Genomic DNA, 25,173 nt, shown 5'->3' with positions numbered 1-25,173 from the left:
CATCCTATATGGACTAGTCTCATTTGTTTACATTGGGAAGTCCAGTATCATGTATGTCAGACTGCCATTCATCCTTTTGGTATGCACGTAAAAGAGTCTGTGCAAGCTATTGACAATATTATCTGCACCAAACAAAACAGGATAGGGTACAAATCATGGCAGGCTTGTATCCTATCCTGCAACCTGTCATTTTGTCAACTACAGAAGTATCATACACAAACAGAATGGGCTGACCATCTATACTGATTATCCAAGATCAGAGATCTCTCTGTTGGCTGTGTTGCTGTCTTTCCTAACATTCCTATCTCCAACCAGATTCATTCAGCTTGCATTACTATCTCCAACCAGATCCATTCAGCTTGCATTACTATCTCCAACCATATACACAAGTCCAAGCTGAAAGGCTTGCACTTGTGCATATCAACGAAAACTCCTACCAAAAGTGTGTAATTTATACAGACTATTTGAGTTCTTTACAGCCTCTCTCTGGTGTCTCCTCTCTAGTGTATAATCCACATCCAGTGCTTGGTGAGGTGTTACAACTCTTGTATAATATCAAGATCCTTCATTTTGATGTTCAGTTGCGTTGGATTCCCAGCCATATCAAAATTAGGGGAAATGACTTCACAGATGTCATTTCCCTTAATTTTGATTAAGGGAAATGCTAGATCTAGCATTTCCTGCTAGATCTAGCAGGAAATGGAAGCTGCTAGATCGCTCATACATTTTCGACATACTGTTTAATGATCCCTTATACCGACTATACACAGGTCATATAATCAAAGTTAATTGCCCAATGGCAAAACTCCTGGCAGGAAGCACTGACAAATAAATTGTATGAGATTAAGCCTGAAATTAAGCATTGGCAATCTAGTCAACGTACGAACAGAAGAGAGGATTGCTAGACTGCATAGGTCACAGTCATCTCACACATTCTCATTTACTAAGGGTTAATTGATCCACCTATGTGTGAGATGCAACACCTATGTTACCATTAGTCATATTCTGGTGGACTGCAAGCACTTCACACGAGAGAGAAAATGGCCAAGCCATATACACTCACAGATGTTATCTGACTCAGAAAAATTGCATCATCATCATCAAATTCCTGACATGTATCCTCAAGGAGTGTACAGGATACGACAGTACTACATGAAAAATTTATATCATTACTAACTTCCTATCTACAATTTTCCTCCAAATCAATCTGTTACCTGTCAAGATTCCAACATTGTCAGATCTTATATTTCTATCTTCTAAGGCACTTTTTACCATATCAATCCACCTATATCTTGGTCTTCCTCTGGGTCTTTTTCCTGCTAACCTGGCAGAGAACACTTGTTTTGCTAATCTTTCTCTCCCATTCTGCTTAAGTGACCATACCACCTGAGATTAGCTCTGCTAATGCATTCCTGGATACTGACAATATCAAGGTCTTTCCTAATATCTTCACATTAAATATGATATTGCCATTGATGCCATCTGTTCATGCCCCTAATCTTTCTTAGGACTCTCATGTCTGTGGTCTCCAGTCTTTGGTCAAGTGTTTTTCTTCTAACCCAGCTCTCAGATCCATAATTTAAAATTGGTTTGAATACTGTCTTGTATACAGCTAATTTAGGGTTTTGACTAATTTCTTTCTTATTCCATCTAAATTTTTTCAGTTGACTTCCTACCACACCAGCTTTGTTGATTCTTTTGTCTATTTCCATATTGAATTTACCATCTTCACTAAAAATCGTGCCTAAGTAGCTGAAATGTTTTACTTGTTCATTTGCATGACAAATTGCATGATGTTTTAAATTTTTACAAAGAATTTATTTATTCAAACACATTTGATTTTAAATTTGTTTATATGTAGATACTGCATTGTAGATACTAAACCTTGTACATAGATTTTATTTATTCATTTATCTTTTAACTATTTATTAATACTTGGTGTAGATAACTATTTATTAATGCTATTAATATGCAGATATTTAACACTTTGTATGTCCATTTTGTTTTATTCTCTAATTTATCTCCATATAAATGTTTATTTGTTTATTTATTAATATGTTGTGTACTGATGTAGCCCTTGTCATTGGACAGTGTGACCTTTGCTGTCCTTGTGCCATAAAACCACAAATAAATCAATCAATCTGCTCACCTGTGCTCCCCACCATCTTACCCATTCAGGTGGCACCACTGTTATAACACCCAAAGAAAAATCAACCTCCTAGTATCACTATTTTCCTCTAACTTCTGCATAGATGATAAAGGCAAATCACCTCCTTCCATACCAGCAACTGAGCACCATAGGCCTCCTGTGACATTTTTGCATAAAGACAGAAGAATATTAGATAACTGAAATAAATTAAAGATATCAAGAAATTATATACTTGGTTTAATCCTTTATCCAAGTGTAAGCAAACAGTTTACATTTGGATAAAGGATAAAACCAAATATATAATTTCTTGGTATCTTTAATTTATAGTATAACCAAGTGGAAAAACGTTCAACAACTATCTCTAATCTAGAGTATTTTAATAATAAGGTGTGACACCTTTTGGCTACTTGTATATGAAAAATATGACTTCTGCATTACTTCAACTTTAGTATCACCTCCATCCTTAAGTGTCACAAAAAGATTCCTACAGCAAACCCAATCCATGTTATCTGCACTCTCTGATGCATAGGAAAAAAATCGTCCCAAATTCTCTTAGGATTATCGGTTGGAATGCCAACGGTATAAAAAACAAACTGTTAGAAATCCAGGAATTTAATAATAGATACAATCCAGATATACTGCTAATTAATGAAACTCACCTGAGGCCTGCTGACACCCTGAAAATCAGAGGGTATCAGATTTACAGAAACGACAGGCTTGGGTATAGAGGTGGAGGTACAGCCACCCTTATCAAAAACTATATCAATCATCACTCAATAACCAACCCTACTACCACCAACCTCGAAATCACAGGAATCAATGTTCTCACAAACTCAATTGGAAACCTCAAAATTTTTTCTGCATACAACCCTCCATTAAAGACATTGACCTCAGATCTGGATGCCATCCTTGGAGCAAAAGGACCGGTCATCATTGCTGGAGACCTCAATGCAAAGCATCCTGCTTGGAACAGTAAATCTACCAACAAAAATGGTCGCATCCTCTCTAGCTACACAGGATTAAACCATGCTGTTGTGGCTGGACCTACCGAACCAACTCATCTCAGTACATCTGGCACTGCTGATATCCTGGATATAGCCATCCTGCAAGACATTAAACTACAGTACAGCCTTACATCACTAAACGAGCTGTCGTCGGATCACAACCCAATTCTATTGCAATTGGGTGAGCAAGAATGCCTGCCTCCTTCTTCTCATTCAGGCATATCGTGGGAGAGATTGTCTAAAGCACTTCGGGATCAAATAGGACCCGTCCCTCCCATATGCACACCAGAAGATGTGGAATCTGCAGTGACTAGCTTCACCCAACAGATTAAGTCCGCTATAATGGTTGCATCCTACCAGAAACCTGTTCCCAAGCCTGATCGTTTGCCTGAGGACATTATGGACCTGATCAGAGAGAAGAGCAGAGCTAGGAAGAGATTTCATAACACTCGCGCACCTCAGGATAAGACAGTGCTTAACAGATTGAATGGAGCAGTAAGAGATGCACTTAAAACACATAGAAACGAAGTCTGGGATAAAAAGCTAGCCTCTATCTCACCTATTGATCACTCTATCTGGGGCCTACTGAGAAATATCAAAAATAAAACCAGATCCCTCCCCCCTATAATCTCAAACCAGGGCCTAGTCCACACAGATGCAGATAAGGCAGAAGCCATACTTAAAAATCTTGAGGATCAGTGCAAACCTTCTTATAACAACATTGATTTCAATCATCTGTACAAAATCCACAGACAGGTTAGGCATGCACTAAACCTCCCGGACACCAGTGCTGATCATATTGCACCTGCATCACCTGTTGAATTATATGATATTATTAAAAAACTTAAGAACAATAAAGCTCCTGGACCAGACAGCATCTCAAACAGGGTGATCAAGCTGCTGCCTCGAAAAGCTATAGTGCATCTGACCAATATAATAAATGCAATCTTAAGACTTCACTATTTTCCTTCCACCTGGAAAATGGCTGATGTGATTCCTATACATAAGCCAGGCAAAGACCCACACTTACCGCAGAATTATCGTCCAATCAGTCTCATCTCCAATCTGGGTAAGGTCGCAGAGAAGGTCATCCTCTCACGACTCCAAACCTCAGTAAATGACCTAGACATCCTCCCTAAAGAACAGTTTGGATTTCGACAACACCATAGTACTACCTAGCAAATCCACAGAATTGTGGAATATATCACCGCCAGCTACAACTGGCGCCAGTGCACAGGTGCGGTATTCCTAGACCTATCTGAAGCATTTGACAAAATCTGGCATTTTGGACTCCTGCACAAACTTATCTCAGCCGGTATCTCACTAAAAATGGTTCATCTAATCCGTTCATATCTTCAGAATAGATCAATGCAAGTTAAAATTAACGGTTCTACATCGTCCCAGCGCCATATCTTTGCTGGAGTGCCGCAGGGATCTCTACTGGCTCCATTGCTGTTTTCTGTATACATGTCAGACATCCCACACAATCCGATGACTTCCATTTTAGCACTGTATGCGGACGATACGGCAATACTAACCAGATCTCTCAGACCCCACTTCGTTACTAGAAAGCTTCAAGAAAATCTTCTAAAGCTGGAGGGTTGGTTCTCCAAGTGGAGATTGGAAGTCAATCCCCTGAAAAGCTCAGCGGTTCTCTTCTCAAAAAGGCCAATGTCTCCTGCTGGAGATGTGTTACTATTCAATACTAAAATTCCCTGGCAGAAAGAAACAAATTACCTGGGTGTGATTCTCGACAAAAAGCTATCTTACAACCAACATATCAAGTCTGCATGTGCAAAAGCATCTAAAGCCATAACTCAGATCTACCCGCTAATTAATAGAAATAGCAAACTCAGCAACAGAATCAAATTGCAGCTATACCAGATGTCGATTCGTCCTATAATCACCTATGCCTCTCCAGCCTGGAGCCACACCTCTAATACTAACATTATTAAGATACAGCGAGTGCAGAACAAGTGCTTGAGAATGATTTTGAACGCCCCGTGGTATGTTAGAAACAGCCAACTCCACAGAGACACAAATATTCCCTATATTCTCTCTTATCTACAATCCTTAGCTGCCAAATTTTTTCTAAAGACGTCCACACATCCCAACAATTTGGTTCAACAAGCTGCAGCATACGAGCCAACGGACATATTTAAATATAGAAGACCAAAAACTATATTAGCCTCCTATAGCGATACATAATCTCCATGCCCATTCAGGGCGAGCAAACTGCTCGTAAATTTTACCCTCACTGTAACCACGACAGATAGCGGGGAATATGAAAAGCATCTTGCTTCACCCCTAAAGACATAAATGTCAATTGTCAATTTAGTATCACCTTTGGGTCTGGCTCCCACTGATGTGCTTTTGTGCTGAAGTGGTTGCTTTTCCTGAGATATGAGTGGCAGCTCTGCTTGGTGGTGGGGTGAGCCTGCCATTGGGCATAGCCACTGCTGAGGGCTTTTCTCAGTGAAAGGGTGGGCCTGTCACTAAGTGGAACTATTGCTGAGTTAAATGACCCTTTTGGTCACTCATTATTGGGTAATCTGAGGGATCGTATGAGTTTTTGGAGAGGTATTCCTGCACTTAAACATACCTCGATATAAGTCAAAACTGGTCTAGGTAGTGACTCTTCCCATAATGCATAGCATTATACATGTCTGTAAGGATATGTGCTCTACATTATGGGATACTAAGGCAAGTGATGTGATGTGAAGTCATTAGCTTCTATATACGAGTTGCCCCAGTCCTGAAAATACTTCGGGCGTAATCTTGGATAAAGGATTAAATCAAGTATATAATTTCTTGGTATCTTTAATTTATAGTATAGCCAAGTGGAAAAACTTCCTACAACATTATATAACTGAACAGTTCAAAGTTTTCTGGTCCCAATGCCATCTCTCCTATTGTACCAAACATTGTGCTCCAGAGCTAACATTTGTCTTCTATTGTCTCTTTAATCTTCTATGCTCAGCTGTCACATATCCCATCTCATGGAACTAACATATATATCCAACCAGTTTCAAAAAAAAGGAAGAGAAAAGCCTACCAACCAGTTGCCATTACCTCAGTCCTCTCCAAAATAATGGAGAAAGTTATGAATAGTGAACTTTTTCACTACCCAGAAGATCACCACCAGTATGAATTCTGTCAGTTCTAAATTCATAGCTAATATATTACTCACCAATGGACATGTGCCATGGAAAAGTTCAGGATAGGCAGCTTCCTCTCTGGTTGTTCACTGTGTTTCATGGTAGGTGGCACCCTTTCTTCAAGATATGTCACCAGTGCAGGAGTGCCTCTGGGCTTTGTTCTCTTACCTACTCTCTTTCTCTTATACATAAATCACCCACTCTCAATCACTAAAAATCCTATCCATCCATCCATAGCTTTGCCAACAGTAGCACTCTCCACTACCCCCTTTGACAAATCATATAGTTCCCAGATACTCTTTACATCAAGATCACCTGGCACATTGCCTTAATCTCCATCTCATATTTCAGTGGGGTAAGGATAACCCAATAACCTTCAGTGCCATCAAAATGAAGTCCTGCCTTTTCTCTTGGTACCAAAGGGATCTCAGCTCACCTTTCCTCATTCTCAGTAATACACACACACATCACCTTGAACTATCCCACCTTGGTCTGACATTTATCTCCAACCTCTCTTGGCGCACAAACACATGATATTAATAGCTTCCTCAGCTTCTAAAATACTAGGCACTTTTTTTTTTTTCACTCAAGAAGCTATTTAACACCCACCTACTAACCATATACAAATTTGAAATCTTCTCTTCTTTAGAATACCATTCACACATTTGGGGTGATGTACCTAAAACCTCCTTAAAAATTCTTGATGGTGTCCAGAGGAGAGCAATTCAACTCATAGATGACCCTTCCCTCATTGATGTTTGCCAATTCACTGGAGCAGTGAATTGGCAAACATCATTCCTCCACTTGCTGTTAGGTCTGTTAAAACAAGAGCAGCTGTTCCAACATATTTTTATAGTACAGCTGCAAACTCATCAAACCTGCTTATGCTCTTTCTCATTTATTCCATCAACCTCTGTCCTCTGGAACAGCCTTCCCCATGATGTGTTTCCCAACAGTTTCAACCTACATTCTTTAAGAAGAATGTCAATAGGTTTCTTCTTTCTCAGCCGTTATCTGTACCTCACACACACACACACACACACACACACACACACACACACACACACACACACACACGGCACTGATGTGATATAGATTCTTGTACCTCTCATGTATGGGATAAACATAAAAACAAGGAAACATAGCCCAGACACCCTGCTCTAGAAACTATGAAACTTTTTCAAGACACCAGTGATGAAAGTCATCTCCAACCTAAAGACAATTGCAAACATTCATGCCCATGGCAGGATTCAAAACCTGCAGCCTGATGATTGAATAGCAGATACACTAACCACTTGACAACTACACTGGCTGAATTAGTCTGTTAGTCTTTCAAATAATCTATATTACTGTTAATTTGCTTGTTGCTTAACTCAATTATTGTAATTTTATTTCACCCTTCTAATGAAGTGCATTGTACATGAAACAAGTAGAAGTTAACTCGGAATAATTGGTCAACAAACAGTCTCAATGTGGAATTTATACCAGACTTAAACATTTAACATGTTACCAATCCACAGAAGTTTCAGAAAAACATTGTTAACTGACTGTTAAATGTTCTCTCTGTTGTTTGATTGCTTGCTCTAAACACTAAAGATTGACCGTTAGTTTGTTCAGTTTTTTTTTTTTTTTTTCTCATCTCATCTTCCTTTTTTCCTCTTTTACCTTGCAGTGTCGAGGGTTTATTAATCATCGGACCTCAAACCGTTCACAGGATAAGGTGGTCAGTCCTATGCCCTGGTGTGTCCTATGTCCGTAGTGTTGAGTTCTCAAGGCCGGTTTGTCTGCTTTGCAGGATGAAACACCCCAGGATAAACTGGGGGAAAACCCTACTGTCCACTCCCAAGACTGGCTAACTTGGCTATGGCTGAGGAAGATCCTTCAGCTCCTCACGTCACCGATGGGAATCGAACCTAGGACATCCTTCCACAGGCATATGGTTGCGAAGTGCAGAGCCACTAAGCTAACCATGTGGACTTTTTTTTTTCGTATTTTAATTACATCAAAGAATAGTTGTTTCTATTGTCGTTAGTTTATTCACACATCACGTAAATGTTGTCACATGAATGTGTGAATGCACATTCATGTGTTGATGTTAGCGGTTTCTTTAAAAGGTGCCTGGAGTTATAACACACGCATAAGATGATCTTTGTGAATAATCTTCTGTACTTCAATTCCTTATTTAGATTATTGTTTTTATTCTTCTGATCCCAAATATCTGCACTGGGTGTATCATTGAAATAATTCTTATTAGTATGAAACTATTTGTTCCACATTTACTTTAAATCCTTTACTCTTGTCTAAACTTTAGTTCTCCCAGAAATCTGCTATAAAGATGCTTGGATTTGTTCAAAATATCATAATAATTGCAACATACTCATACAACACATTCATTCATCTTTAGACAAATTTAGCTATCAAAATGTGATTAGTTGATTTAAATATCCAGATGCTTTGAATTTTTATAATTTTTGAAATTTAGCAATAAGATTACATTTTTTTTTCCCTAAAAGAAATTTTTTTGTATACAATTTCAGTTCTTAACTTGCATATTTTTTTTTAGAATTTGTATTAGAAGAAAAAAAATTCTCGTAACTAAGTTTGCAACATTTTTAATAATTTGTATTGGGGTGGGATCCTTATGTATAACTATAGTTTGCTGGAACTATTTGATAGTAAGGAAAAAAAAAAGGACTAGTTGATTCTAATTTTTTCAGGATCTTCAGAACTGATAAGAATAATATTAACATTCTAGGGATTTAGAAATGAAAAAACTCTAATTTTATGTTAACTGAAAAGTGATGACTTGACTTTTATTTTCACCACCACCATGTTGTTTTGAGGCACAAGGCAAAAGTGTGCACTAAGATAACATATTTTCGAAAGGGAAGTATCACAGTGAATGTATGAGAAGAGCTGTTGAAAAAAGACGTTGAAAGTTTTTTCACTTGGTTATACTATAAATTAAAGATGCCAAGAAATTATATAGCGCAGTATTATACTTTCCTTATGAAGTGCGGTGATATGTCACCAAATCCTATCACCCTATTGACATCAAGGTTATTTATTTTCTTAAATACCTCCTGCTCACTCACAATTAAGCTATCCTCGTCTATGTCCTCTACACTTAAGTTCCTCATGATTCCACCCTGATCAGGGTAATCTGTCTTAATGTCCCCCCCCCACCTTTCCTTTTCTAAAGCTTCTCTCTTATTTGAGACCATCTTATCAAATAAGAGAGAAGCTTTAGAAAAGGAAAGGTGGGGGAGGACATTGAGGCAGATTATCCTGATCAGGGTGGAAGCACGAGGAATTTAAGTGTAGAGGACATAGACGAGGATAGCTTAATTATGAGTGAGCAGGAGGTATTTAAGAAAATAAATAACCTTGATGTCAATAGGGTGATAGGATTCGGTGACATATCACCACACGTCATAAGGAAAGTATAATACTGCGCTATATAATTTCTTGGCATCTTTAATTTATAGCATAACCAAGTGAAAAAACTTTCAACGTCTTTCTCTAATCCAGAATATTTTAGTAATAAGAATATTTTCCATATACTACTTATATATGGAAATATGATTTCTGCATTACTTCAACCTTGGTATCACTTCTGGGTCTGGCTCCCACTTATGAGACCTCATTAAAGGTCTAAAGCAGTGTGGAGTTCCAGACCAAGCAGTAGAATTTAATCTGTTTCTGCTATGTGATCTAATCTGCTTAGTTAATATGAAAAGCGGTCGATGGCAGCATTTGATAATGTCTGGCATCCCTTTCTCTTCCACATCCTCCAGTATATTGGTCTAGGTAAAAAAGCTGCTATCCATTATCAAAGGAACCTATGCCATTTCAACTACCGGTCTCTTAGTTAATGGATTCCTGTCAGATCCAGTCAGAATTTGAAAAGGAGTCAAGCAAGGCTGCCATCTTAGTCCACTGCTCTTTGCATTGGTTCTTGAACCTTTCTTACAGGAAGTGAACAATACGCATGCTGTGCGAGGAATAACAGTTGTTTCAACTATGAAGGAAAATAAGTTATTAGCATATGCTGATGATGCAGTGGGCACTTTGAAGGATAATGATTTCATATATATCTTTTTTGGTATTTTGAAAAAATTCAGCAAGATCAGTGGATTAACTACTAAGGCAGACAAGACAAAGTTAAGTTTCAATCTTAAAATCCAAAAGTTTCAATCTCAAAATAATCCCTAAGAGAGAGAGAACCTCCTCATTATACTTGGAATTCCCTTCTCCACTTACCCAGTATTACCAATTCAAGAACTTATATACAAGAACTTTGAAACCTTAGAAGACTGTAAAATAGGGCCCCTTTCCTTTTCTTCTAAAGCAAGCCATAATATTCAAAACCATAATCTCTCCTGCTCCGTTGTACATAATAAATATTACAGACATCACAGAAGCTGAAGAAAAGCAATTATATAGTAAGCTTGGGAAATTTTTTTGGTCCAGCTGATACCAAGAAGTTAAAAAGGAATTTCTTGAACTATCAAAAAAGCATAGAGAATTTGGCTTCCAATCTTAAAACTCTGCTATTTAAGTAATACAACTTAAAAACTCCATAAAATATTGCAGACTAATCAATCACACATATGCAGACCTGTACTACCTGGGTTTTCATCTTCCCCTGTTTGGAGTAAATGATTATACAAGTCCAAAAGCTGAGATTGTTCCTGAATACTACAACAACACTGTGCTTAACTCTAAGGTTGCTACAACACTTTGGCATTGATGTTCTTTCCATTAAAAAAGTAAAATTTGGTATAAAGAAATCTTTAATCTTTTTCTCCTTGAACTTTCACAGTTGGGTACTGACAACAATACTTTGTTCCATAACTTATTGAAGTTCCAAGGATACCCTAACAGGAGGGATCTTGCTTGGAGAATTGCATATGACTGCCTTCCAGTCAACGCCTTCAAATGGAGGTACTTTAACATCAGAGATCCAATCTGTGACATCTGTTGCCGATTGGAAACCGTAGAACATGCATTCTACAGCTGTCATCTTGTCTTGCGTATTTGGAATCTTGTAATATTATAAGATTATGTAATGTGTTGGGCATTCTATTACTTACAACAAAACAGGTTATTTTTTTGCAGTACCCACCATCTGTCAGCAACGAGAAGAGAATTTTGATTTTTATCATTAATGAATTAAAATACTATTTATGGAAGGTTAGAAAATAACATGGATTGAAAACCAGCAATATGACATCCAAATTCTTTATAATATTGTGGAAATTTTATTGTTCAGTCAGATGATTTTTGTATTTAGAGAAGCATTCTAGGAGATATTGAATTTTTGATTAGATGATGTAGACCACCCACATTATGCAATACTCACCAGGGGGGGATAAAATTCTGTCTTTTCTTGCTACGAGAGGTTTTTTAAATAGTTCCATCCTCTTAATTCAATGTGGTCTTATAGTCAATTACAGGGATGACTAGAGAGCAATCCCAGGCAGAGAAGGCCAACTCAAGGCAGTCAATTGAGATAAGGCTAACTACCTGGGTATCAGTCATCTTTGCACTTTTGTTTCAGTTGGTCTTTTGGTTGTTCATCTATATGAGATTGGTGAAAAAGGAAAATTGATAGGTTTTGGCTTTATGATGATATAAAAGAGCTGAGACCTTTTCTCTATCTCTTATCTATCTGTCTTTTTTTTCTCTTGATACTATCAGGCTCTCTTGCACTCCTATACTTAACTACTCTAGGCCTATGATGAGCACCTCTTTACTTTTTCACCTCAGTAAAGGTCTAATCTGGTCTGGATAGTGGCCCTTCCCATAATGCATAGCATTATACTTGTCTGTAAGGATATGTGCTTTGCACTATGGGATACTAAGGCAATTGATGTGAGGTCATTATCCTCTATATACAAGTAGCCCAGTTGTGAAGTTACTTTATGTGAAAACTTTGTTTGTTAGCACTTGGATAAAGGATAGAGGTTATTGTTTTCCTTTATAAGGCTGGAACTACTGTGCACAGATCTGGTCATAATTCTGTGGGAATGAAGTAGTGGAGATGACCAGAGACAAGTGACAAAGATTGTGGCAGGTCTGTGGAATTTTCCCTATACTGTTAAGTGAAAAAGAGGGGATATGATAGAAGCATATAAATCACTAAAGGATTTTGATAGGGTTGACACTGGAGACTTTTTTTTCAGTACATAGAAGTAAGGAAGAGAAAAAGGGGGGGGGGGGTCATCTCTGGAAATTGTAAAAGAGAGTAATTAGCAATGGTATTAAGACTAGATTTTTTTCTGCTTAGAGGGTTGCTAGAAGCAGTTGCAGGTGAATGAGTGTATGATAAATGTGTGAATAATGGGTCTCCTGCTATAAGTGTTCAGACTCTGTGGAGATAACTATATAATAATAATTATTATTATCACAATAATATAAAATGATAGGATTAATTGCAATGATTAATAACAAATAACATTTCAAAATAATTTCCAAATTTGGCCGATGAAATTAATTTTTTTCACTATGAGATCAGGCTAGGCAGGTTAATTGTACATGTAGCCTACAGTACAGTGTTCAAATTGATTTTATGTAGTTTATCAATGTGTACGAGGTGTAACAAATTTCTGTAATGCACACCTAAAAACTATTTGCTCACCTGAAGACTAGTGTCTACTATCAACTTCGAAGTGATTCCCCCCCCCCCCCCCCTTGTGCAGCAATGCACTTAGATAATGCTGCCATTGTTCAAAACATTGCTGGAACTCTTCTTTTTTTACTGCTACTGCATGATGTTGAACGTTAGAAAATCTGCATCCTTTGAAGGCATTCTTCATTTTGGGAAGAACAGCCATAAGTCACGAAAAGTTAAGTTTGAATGTGAAGGATGGTCCAGTTTTCCAATTGTGAGTTTTTTGTTTAAAAATAAAATCATACAGCTTTTCATCATGCGCAAAGTTCACATTTCTTATGAACAGCTTCATGTAAACTTGCCAGCATTTCTAAATAACAATGTTGGTTTGCTGTGTTTGTCATTGTTTAATGATTGTGAAGTAAATTGTGCCCTTAAAAGTGAAAAAATGAAAAAGTGTGATCTTGATCTGCAGTCATTGCCATTGTGCCTTGCCTTTGGTGGTTTTGGTGATGTTTTCCATTGCAGTCTCTGGCATTTAATTCTCATACTTTGTACTGAAAGCACCAAGTTTCACCATTAGTAATAACTCTTTCAAAAATATCGAGTTGTGAAGAAAGATCAGAACAAACTTCAAGCCACTGCTGCTGCTGCTTTTTTTTTTATTTATTTTTTATTTTTTATATCATCACTCAGCATTCATGGAACCATCTTTGAAGAAACTTTTATTATTCCATGTTGTCCATCACAATCTTCCCATTTCTCTATTTAAAATTTAATTCTTCTGCCATTAACTGCATATTTATAATTCAGACTAAACTAATTGCCCTCTCTCCAATTTTTTCCCCACGCTCACTGTGTTTGTGGTTGCATAGTTCTTTCATTGTCTCCCACATCCTGCTCCCCTTTAAACCTCTTGTGCTATTTAAATACACAAGGCATTTTGATGGCATCACCATAAACCCATGATGAGTCTTTTGACTCTATGGAGGGCTGGTGTTAATAATAATAAACCACTCTTGATGTGTCTAGCATTTCACTTGCACTTTTGTCTATGTTTGCACAAAATTTTATGTTAATGAACTGCCCTAAATTCTGTTCACCTCATTTTTATACCGAAAGGAAACATACACATGCAAACTCTACCACAGCTTGTTAACTATCGGTTTGATTGTTTTGATTCAACTCAAGGCTATAGCACAATGACATGGTTCTTCCTGACTCAAAATACTCATGATAGTATGAGGCCATTCCAGGAAATACTATAACTCATATGTCCATGAAGAGAGTAGAAAAGACTCTTCCATACTCTCTCTCTCCTGAAAAGCTTAGATTCATTAATAGCTTGAGCTGGCTATCAGTGAAATCTTGAAGGATGGAGACTGGCTGCCCACCTGTCTTCAGAATGTTAAGGCTAAAACTCCACTCTCTCTGGGGAATATAAAGGATCTTAGAGAATTTATATTTACAAACAAGTAATTTTTGCTTTACATAGATTTGAGAAATGGTCATTGTTTAAGTGACATTTTCAGAAACACTACTTTTTAGAGTTTTAATTGGAGAAATATGAAAATTTAGAAGAAAGGGAAATATGTGAATACATGGTCCTTTATGCCACTTATTGCTTTTCTTGCTGAGTAACATTAATATTAGCTGATCTTTCTTACCTATTTTGAACTCTAAACCATTTTTTTAAACTACAAATATCTGTTGTTCTGGTTGGCTGAATGGAGAGCAGAAAATGAAATTCAAGATGCTTGCTGTACCATATTGACTAAAGGTTAGATATTAACATATCTAACCTTTAGTCAATCCACAGCAGTGATATAAGATAAGTTTACAACTTTATATGGGGGCAGGATTCACATAAAAACCTGAATTATTTTTAAGCTCAAAATGACCTCATAGAAAAATTAATTAATTTGATTGTTAGCTGTTTATGCAACTCCCAGTATTTTTTAAACTACAATAAACTTCAACATAGTAGTTTTTCAAGTAGTTATTTGAATATTATTATGAAATTGGCTTTTATGTAATATGGATTTTAAAAATATGTTATACTTGAAAGTGCACACCAATTCAATAAGTAGAACATTGGTCATAATCCATATTTTATTGATAATTTTAAGAATTTTATTTTTTCAGAAGCTTAAGTTTAATTTTTTTTCTGCTTTTAGATGGGATGAAAAGAACAGTACCTGGTTAATGTCTGAAATTCTGCGTAAAGCCATTATTGAATTGGATTTTCAGAAAAAAGGCAAAACAGTATATAGAGCTTCTAGCTTTGCTGGATACATTGGAATTCTGACAGGGATGAAACCTGTAAGCTTTCACCTGAAGGTTATAGATATAAATAAATATATATATTATTTAGGTTATGTTATTTTCAAGTTGTATGACTTCATGAACTGTTTTTTTCAACAGATAAACTTTTAGGCTAAGCAGCAATAATATTAAACTAATCAGTAAGTGTTTTGTTTCAGAGAGAAACTTTGCTATTTGCATCTCTTGAAAAGATGAAATTTGTGTTAAATTTCAGTGACATCAACCTTAGTTTGATGTCCAGTTTAGAATCTCATTTCAAATAGAGCAGCTGATATATTTAGGGAAGATACCACCATCTCTAAAGTCTTATAATACCATATTATGTTAGTGTGCCACACTTTTGTTTTTGTTTTGGGGAAAGCTACATATATTTTGCATATCTTATTAGTTTTCCTATCTGAAGACTATATGATGAATAACCAGTTTACAGTTTGATAGCATTCTTTGATATTATCAAATCCAAAATTCTTGACCTTTATTATATTGGCCAAATGCTGTTATTTATAGTAATCCCATACTCAAGAGGTTATTCAACTGATACATTAATTAGTCCTGTGGATGAGCAGAAAGTTAAATACAAAGAATAAATTTGCCAACATTAGATTTGAAGATTGTAGGTTTTACTCTTCTTTAGGAAATACATAAGAAGGAAGATCCAAAAGACAGTAGTAACAATAATGAATGAAGAGGAAGAAAAATCTGTTCTTCGAGTTTGGAGTTGAATTATGAAGTTAAACTCCAAATTTTCTCTTAAATAAAAAATAACTTGCAATAAAATTTAAAATATAAGCTTTCTCTTATCTAGAAGGTTAGAGAGAGAGAGAGATTTACCTAACATCAAATATAACATATTAACATCAATTGGAGATTTAGGGGAGAGCTGGGGAATTAGCAATGCCAATTCTGATTAACAGTGCCGATGGAAACATTTGTAAAATGCAAGTATCAGAAACAGAATATCTGTCGAATAGAGAAGGGAAGTGAATGGGTGAGAGATGGATCATTAATCAATTAACTGCTCTCTTCGGCACCAAGTCAAAGCATTTTTAGAGAGTTCTTAGGGACACCACACCAAATGTAAGAACATGTGGTTGGGTAGATTTGTGATTTATATAGTTAATAGACCCTTTGGGCAAGTGATATTGAGTATAGGAGGTAACAATCACAAGATGCTTGAGATATGTCCGGGCCACCCTGCCTCTGACAGGCATAAATACAACCCATGCTCTTATCCTAGGTTGGGGGGGGGGGGACATGGGCTACGTAACTGCTATGACAACATTCAGAAGGTTTGGTGGACAGGATCAGGTATTGGAAAAGAATTGCACTATTTATTATAGTTGTAATGAGCAACAACATTTGTGTGTTCCAGGATTCATAGTCAGCCAAAAATTTGAAGCATTTGGTTATTAGTTATAAGCCATTGGGCCATATGTTACTTGTGCATTAGAAGAAAGTTTTTCATTTGCAGCTTTGAAACCTGTTGAGGTTTCCTCTGATAACATGAAAGATACATTTTTATGCCTTTGGAGAAAGCAGTTAGATGCCTGCAAAAATAAAAATTATTCCTAGAGACTTCAATGCTCGAGTGGACTGAGAAAATATTTTCTCTAGTATAATCTGCCTGCATAGTCTTCATGAATAAACAGTTTATATTAATCACTTTAGATTAATTAGCATTTCCTGCTTTGCATGATATAGTAATTGGAAGCTGTCAGTTTGTGTCCCAGAAATACATAAGGTCATGTGTTAAGTGTCTTAATACAAGTCTGATCTGAGTGAGAACCACCTATAGAGGTGTTAATGTGGTCTCTGGCCATTCTTTATAATTGCTTGTATATACTTTGGAATTTTGAATGTTGGTAAATTAAGAATAAAGAACCAATTATATATTTGGTTTAATCCTTTATCCAAGTGTAAGCAAACAAAGTTTGTGCCTGAAGTATTTTCAGAACTGGGGCAACTCGTGGCAAAGGTGGTATAACTTCTCATCACTTGCCTTAGTATCCCATAATGCAAAACACATCTCCTTGCAGACATATATGATGCTATGCATTAAGGGAAGACCAGTTTCGACCTTTATTGAGGTGCTGTTTAAGTAAAGACTTCTCTAAAAATTAGGCGGTCCCCCAGACCACTCCCTACAAGTGACTGAAGGATCGTCCAACTCAGCGGTGGTTCCACTCAGTGACAGACTCACCCCACCACCAAACAGAGCCATCATCTCAGTGGTGGCGCCCCACTCAGAGACCGGCAAAAACCTATTCCAAGCAGAGCCTCTCACATCTGAGGAAAAGTAACCACTTCTGAACAAAAGCACATCAGTGGGAGCCAGACCCAGAGGTGGTGATACTAAGGTGGAAGTAATGGAGAAGTCATATTTCCATATACCAGTTGCCAAAAGATGTCACACCTCATTATTAAAATTCTCTGGATTAGAGATAAGTTGATGGAAGTTTTTTTCACTCAGCTATGCTACCAATTATATATTTGGTTTAATCCTTTATCCAAGTGTAAGCAAACAAAGTTTGCGCCTGAAGTATTTTCAGGACTGGGGCAACTCATGGCAATGGTGGTATAACTTCTCATCACTTGCCTTAAAGATTAAAGAAATCTTTAATCTCTTTCTCCATGATACCAAGGTGGAATTAATGGAGAAGTCATATTTCCATATACCATGGATAAAGGATTAAACCAAATATATAATTGGTAGCATTGCCAAGTTAAAAAAACTTCCATCAACCTTTTAGTTGATGGACGTTTTCCATATACCTTTTGGCAACTGGTATATTCATATTTCAATATACCTTTTGGCAACTGGTATGTGGAAATATGAATTCCCCCATTACTTTTACCTTAGTATTACCACCTCTGGGTCTGGCTCCCACTGATGAGACCTCAATAAAGGTCGAAACTGGTCTGAGTAGTGACCCTTCCCTTAATGCATAGCATCATACATGTCTGCAAGGAGATGTGCTTTGCATTATGGGATACTAAGGCAAGTGATGAGAAGTTATACCACCTTTGCCATGAGTTGCCCCAGTCCTGAAAATACTTCAGGTGCAAACAAAGTTTGCACCTGAAGTATTTGCTATGCTACCAAATATATAATTGGTAGCATAGCCAAGTGAAAAAACTTCCATCATCTAAGAATAAAGAAATGGAATGTTTCCAAATTGCAAGTTCCAGAATAAGTTGAGAAAAAAGGAGAATATCACTGAATCCATTAAGAAGATTCTTGCTTTAAATGAAAGAGAGATCACTAAACATCCTGAATGTAACAGAGGAGGTTTGGGCATAGTGAGAGTTTTATTTTGATCTGGTTGGTTTGATAAAGAGTAGAATTCTTAGTTACAGAATAGCCACTGCAACTAAGAATGAGGTCTACTAGAGGATACTGCAGAGGACTCACAGAATGACCAAGGCAAATATAGGAGGGAATAAACAGAAGAAACTTCACAAAAAAAAAAAAAAAGAGAAAAGAAAAGAAATGAGAATTGGAGAAATTAAGGAACTGAGAGAGTGATGCAAATAGAAGGTGGCATGTAAGTCATGGAATACTCCTTATAAAGGACTTGCTTTGTGAAACCAAAGGAAGGCATTTGCGTTATGTGGGTTTCATAACTAATAATAATAAAAAAATCTGGTTGGTGATAAAAAAAAAACTTATACAGTTGCTTCACAAGGATGGGCCCTTTCTACAACATGTTCCATGTGTTATGGGCCACCCTGTACTAAGAAACCAAAATGAACTCAGAAAATTCTTTGAGAAAGTTAATGACACTGGGAAGAGATATGAACCTTAGCAAACTATACAACTTGAGGAATGGAGTGGAATTCTAGCAATGAAAAAGAAAGGATATTAAAGGCAGGAGCATCTGGAACAGCTGTTTCTCTGTGATAAAGAAAATGAAATTGAGCCATCCAGAAATGAAGTATCTGAAGCAGTTTTACCAATCTGTGATGGGCTACATGTAGAACATTTAAGTATGGAGGAAGAGAGCTACAGAAGTTATGGGAATTAATGACCATGTTTTGGGTAGAAGAGGAAATGCTCCAGGAATTGTATAGCATTATCTGTCCTTGTTAAAAAGATGATTCATTAGTGCTGTCTAACTACTGAATTAACTTACTGACTACACCATATAAGATATTCTCTATTATATTATAAACTACTCCCATATGCTGAAAAAGAACTTGACTAATATCAGTGTGGGCTTGAGGAAAGGCAAGTTCATAGATGATCAAATTTTCACTATTAGGTAGACCTATAATAATGTGTAGTTTAATATAATTACTCACCACCTATTTTTAGATTTTAAGACTGTCTACGATAGTTTTCATGAGAATGTACAGTCATGGTGTCATGATAGAATTAAAATTTCCAATAAAATTAGTCTCGTAATGAATGCTGTCTTTTGCGTTATTGTAATATCTTCTTTTATTCTTATTTTTACTAATTAGCAGTGCACGCTTTTTTCTCTCGTAACCTTCCTTACTTATTCTACTGCGTATATGTTTATTCACCTTCCGTAGTTACTAGTCACATGCCTATGAACATTGGAAAATTTATTTGTAAGACTGCGCCATCCAATATATCAATATTCGGCATAAGACTCAATAAAACGTCTGGTAGATCTCTCTTACTAGCGTAAATTCCTTCAACAAATTTACATAAACGGTCGTGGTTCTTAAGTAATTAAACTGCCCTTTTAATGCCTTAGTTGTTTCCCACTCTCAAGTCCAATTATTTTTAGAACCAGTGCATTGTAAAATAAAGGATCAGGCAGCACTCTTTTAACAAATAATTAAAACACATTTATTTTCATTAGTATGAAATATACATGAATGAAACGACAGGGAGATTGCTTTCTCTACCCATCTATAAAATCTTTAGCATAAAATTAGAACCCTTATACTTTAACACTAAATAATCTTTGTAACTCCAAAACTTATTTACTCTCTGCTTACAAATTCAACTTATTAAACTTATAGTTTACTTGCAAAGAGGTTAGCTAACTCTATGCTAAGTTATTTTTTTACAAATTTGATATCAACTTCTAACATGCCAATTTGACTCTCTTATGGACACTTCTTATTACAATTAAACTAATTCTTAACAGTCCATATATAACATATCTACTAGATTATAAGAGAAATTGTACAAAAGGATGGAACTTACAGAGGCTCTGTATCGCACATTCAGTCAAGGGTCTTGCAATAAAGTCTCTATTGCTTTTCTTTCATCTCGAGTTTTAGGCTTCCTTCAGGAGTGTCTTGCTTCAGCAGTATCATGTCGGGATATTGGCGGGCTTTTGGACTGCAATCTGCAGTACTTGAATAACCCATGCAAGAGGTTTCAGCATACGGGCAAATTCTCCTCTGGATCCTACTTCAGGAACTTCTGCTACTAACCACCTATGACTGTGCCTCTAACTGCCGACCGCCGATGACTGGCTCTGGCTCTCTTCAGTAACAGCACTTCGCCTTGCTCTCTCAGCAACTGGATCTCGGCTCTCCTCTGTTGGCAACTGGACCTGGACACTCCTCTCTCATAAATGGAGCCTTGCCTCTCTGCCACCACTGCTCTGGTTCCGACTGTCCTCCGTTGTACTTCCGACTGCCTCTCCTCTGCCGAAAACTGGAATCCCTCGTTCTCTGCTGAAGATTGCCTACACTTCTCTGCCTGAGACTGCTCCTTGATGTTCGGCTCAGCCCCTTTTTATTTTCCCGTTTTTATCGGCACCTTGCATCAAGGGTTGTAAACCTCTAAGAATTCGGTATGACTCTTTCATCTTCTTTTAAGTTCGACCCACTCTTTGTTCTCCTCCGTGTACTCTTTTGATCATATTTTTCCGGACAGTGGAAACTTGTCTGAACCTAGCGGCACTCTTAGATACACATAACTGTAAACAACTTTCTTGTGCTCTTACACATAGCTATATACAAAGTTCCAATGGCAAAGCATTGCCTTTGTTTTTGACGTTAAAACAGTAAATAAAGTCACTTCCCACAGGGTTAACTACATTAATATTTAGCAAAATATGCATAGAAACAAACAAGGTTATTTACAGTTCTCATGAGACTTGCCCTCTGTAAAATCAATGTAAAGCGCTTTGATATTTTTAAGCTACAATCGAGTTTTACATTGTGAAGATGACAATGGCAGATATTTGGTGCTGTGTAATGATCCAGTCTAATCTTTCATATCAGTTTGAATCTTATAATGGATTTAATAAGGGGGGGGGGATGTCTTTGCTGGTTTGTTATTTAATTGTGGCACTGGAAAAGGCTATCAGAGATTCCAGAATATAGATAAATGGCACAGTATTTAATAAATCTATCCAACTACTTGTTTACACAAATGACATTGATATTATTCATGATTGCTCCATTAATGTTTTGAAAGAAGCTTCTTGTACTGGGGAGAGCTGCTAAGAGAAGACAGGGCTCATTGAAAAACCAAAATGAAATCAAAAATGAAACCAAATATATGTGTGCTATGGAAAAGGATAGTTCACCTGTCCAAATAGGCAATTGTTCTACCATTAAGTGTTATTATGGATATTCAAGGTAGAAATAGTGGTGAGGGCTACTAAACCTATCTTTAATGACCAGAGGAGTGGGATGGTCAAGATGGAGTGAGCAGTCACATCAGGAATCTGGAACTGGAGAGCAGCTGCATGGGACTGAGATGAGTTTCAGAATCTTGTTGAGGAGACCAAAACCCAGTAATAGGGATAACCAAAGATGATAGTTAACAGATGTTTAGAAGGGTAAAGTAATACTTTGAGAGAAAGGAAAACTTAATATCTTGGATGCTGGAGAGGCATCTGAAGGTTAGGGTTATTTCAAGAAGAGAAATCTCATTGATAAATTTGAGTCTGAAAAGTAAGACTGGGAATAGAGAGTTTTTTTTTTTGCAAAAAGTAAGATAGGAATGAGTTTTACTGAAATTAACAAGAGTCTCAGAAGAGAATGGCTTGGAGATCAGAATTTAGTGTTGTATAAAGTTATATTCTGGAAAGTTTGTCAAATGGGAAAGGAGAATGTGGTGTACTATCAGAAGAAGGTGGGCTGGACTTGTAGTCAATCGGAGAAGACAGTTGGTATATAGAAGGAACAGTAGGACAGAACAGAACAACTTTGTGCAATTCCCCCAGTATTAGTTGCAAATGTCAAGGTCTCAAACATATAATATTGCAACCCAAGATGAAGCTGGCCCATTTGCAGAAATCAGATCGTATAACAGAACTCAATGTAATAGATCTTTTTAGTGAAAATGATTGCATGCCTGAGTGTTCCTGGTAAGATTTATGCAAGTATACTTGAGAAACGGTTGAGAAGGATTGTGGAAGAAAAGCTTGGTGAAGAACAAGCTGGATTCAGGCCAAATAGAGGTTGTCAGGATCAGATTTTCTCTTTATGACAAATAGTTGAGAAATCATGGGAATATAACAAAGATCTGTATTTAAGTTTTGTAGATCTGTAAAAGGCATATGACAAGGTGCCAAGAGAAAAGCTATTCAAAATGCTACAGTTATATGGTGTCAATGGGGCATTATATCAAGCGATACTTTGTCTTTATTTGAGTTGTAAGTCGGCAGTTAGAATTGAAGGAAGTACAGGAAGATGGTTTAATGTTAAATCTAGTGTCAGACAAGGATGTACATTATCCCCTCTGTTATTCATTATCTATATAGATCACATTATGAAGGAAAGTGGTATTAAACCTGATATCAAAATTGGAGATGTTAATGTCAGCACTTTGCTTTATGCGGACAATGTTATACTTCTAAATAAATCTGCTACAAGTCTGCAAGATTCCCTGACTAAATTGAATAACTGTTGTAATAGATATGGTATGAAGGTCAGCAATAACAAGACAAAGACGATAAAAATAGGCAGAAGCATTGAAAATATCAACTGCATTGTGAATGGAGAACCTATAGAACAAGTAAACCATTTAGGCGTGATTTTTATTGAAGATGGTACATTAAATATGGAAATAGACAATGGCATCAACAAAGCTGGCATTGTAGGAAGTCAACTGAACAAATTTATATGGAATTTATAAATCTTTTTCTTTTTAATTAGGTTATCATAGGTTGTTAAAAATATAATATAAATATATAAAATTATTAGAGACACATCAAATAAACAACTGATTGTCACTTTGTCATTCTGGAAAAGAATTCAGGCTATTAGCCTAGTGCGACAGAAGTGTGTAACCTGTAACTGGTGATGTACAGTTCACGTGCACACTAAAAAATTTGAAGGTTGTTCGATGCTTCAATATCTGGCACAGTGGTGGGCACTTTAAAAATGCTTTGCAGGCACTTGGATGCCCACTAGTCCCATGTTGCCGACCCCTGATCCAAATGATGTCTTTGAGATATTACAAGACAATCCAGATTTGCAACTTTATTCCTTCATGAAAAGAGCTTCCTTCAAACACAATTCGATTAGCACAGCCTTTTGCCTTTTATCTTGTTGAGTGCTACCACATGACCCCTTTGCACATGTTTCAAAAATTCGAATGTGTACCTGCTTTCTACTCAAAATCATCAGTTATACAAATTGCCATAATCTGTTTCATCCGAGTTTGTGATCGTAATCTTCAGAAATAGTGTTCATCCTTAGATTTGGACACCAGTGTATATGAAATAAATAAAACATACTGAGTTATACATAATCTATATTAAAGTTGTAGGTCAGGAGGAACGTGATTGATGTAAAATCAGGTATAACACAATGATATACTATCTCCACTCTTATTCATCATCTGTATGGATCACATTATGAAGGAAAGTGGCATTAAACCCTAACATCGGGGATATCAAACTCATCTCTTTGCTTCATGCAGATGATGTTGTATACCTAATCAAATCCATTGTGTTTTTCTCCAGGATTCATTAACTAAGCTGATTGACAACCATATTAAATTTGACATTAAAATTTGCAAGTAAAAAACCAACACTATGAAAACAGGTAGGAACAGGGAAATCTTCAGCTGCATTTTCAATGGAAATCCTGTAGAACAAGAAAAATATTTCAGCCAAATATTTAGGCACAATTTTTAGTGAGGGTTATAAATTAAATATGGAAGTAGACAATAGAATAAACAAATCTGGTATAGTGGGGAAAGTCTGTTGGATAAATTAATATCAAAGAGAAATTAGCCAAATCATTACACTAACCTCATGCAGTTGTTCAAACCAATTTTAATTCATGGATCTGAGAGTTGGGTTAGAAATTAAACAGTTGATCAAAGATTAGTAGACCACAGGTATAAAATTTCTGAGAGAAAAAAGCTGGCACCAATGGTAGAGTAATATGAAAAATGAAATTAGGAATCAAGTTGATATTGTTAACATTCAAAAAAAATGTGTGAGCAAAGCTAGCTAAAAAAGAATGGGAGAGGAAAAGTCTATACTAAGATAGTAGGGAAAAAAGAGAGGAAGACCAAGGTTATGGTAGATTGATGCAGTCAGTAGTGCCCTAGGAGGCAGAAATATAACATCTGACAATGTGGAGTGCTGATAAATGATAGACCATGGAAGAAAATTATTGACAGGAGATTAGTAATAACATGAACTTAATTATGTAGTATGGGCACAGTATTCTGTACATCCATTGAGGATACATATCAGAAAATTGATAATTCATAACTTTCAGTTTGTAATATAAATATCTAGAAGAATATGAAAGTGCATTTTATTTTGGTATTGAATATATTCACATCAGTAAATAGTAAGGTTTTTTATTTATTTATTATGTTTCAGAATTTGTTCACCTTTTCTGTTGATGAGAGATTCCAACTTGCTGGTGGATACATAGGTAACTTTAACCTAAACATTCACAAGAAGAAAAAAAAAAAGAAAAAAGTTAATTACTAGAATTTCATATAAATTTTTAAAA

At 36.4% G+C, this 25,173-nt stretch overlaps 1 protein-coding gene across 1 annotated transcript in view; it reads left to right on the top strand.

The window, feature by feature from the left end:
* Positions 1–25,173, top strand: part of LOC150100343 (acid ceramidase-like) — a 179,320-nt gene that overhangs the window by 99,582 nt on the left and 54,565 nt on the right. Inside the window, exons 8-9 of the mRNA XM_090402680.1 lie at positions 15,105–15,249; positions 25,038–25,092. Of these exons, the coding sequence (XP_090258806.1) occupies positions 15,105–15,249; positions 25,038–25,092 (200 nt within the window). The remainder of the gene's footprint in view (positions 1–15,104; positions 15,250–25,037; positions 25,093–25,173) is intronic.

The sequence above is a fragment of the Typopeltis vanoorti genome, chromosome 13 (assembly GCF_054136105.1).
Source record: "Typopeltis vanoorti isolate ZY-2024b chromosome 13, IOZ_Tvanoo_1.0, whole genome shotgun sequence".
Lineage (NCBI taxonomy): Eukaryota > Metazoa > Arthropoda > Arachnida > Uropygi > Thelyphonidae > Typopeltis > Typopeltis vanoorti.
The sequence above is the reverse complement of the archived record's forward strand: the minus strand, read 5'-3'. Positions and strand labels throughout refer to the sequence as shown.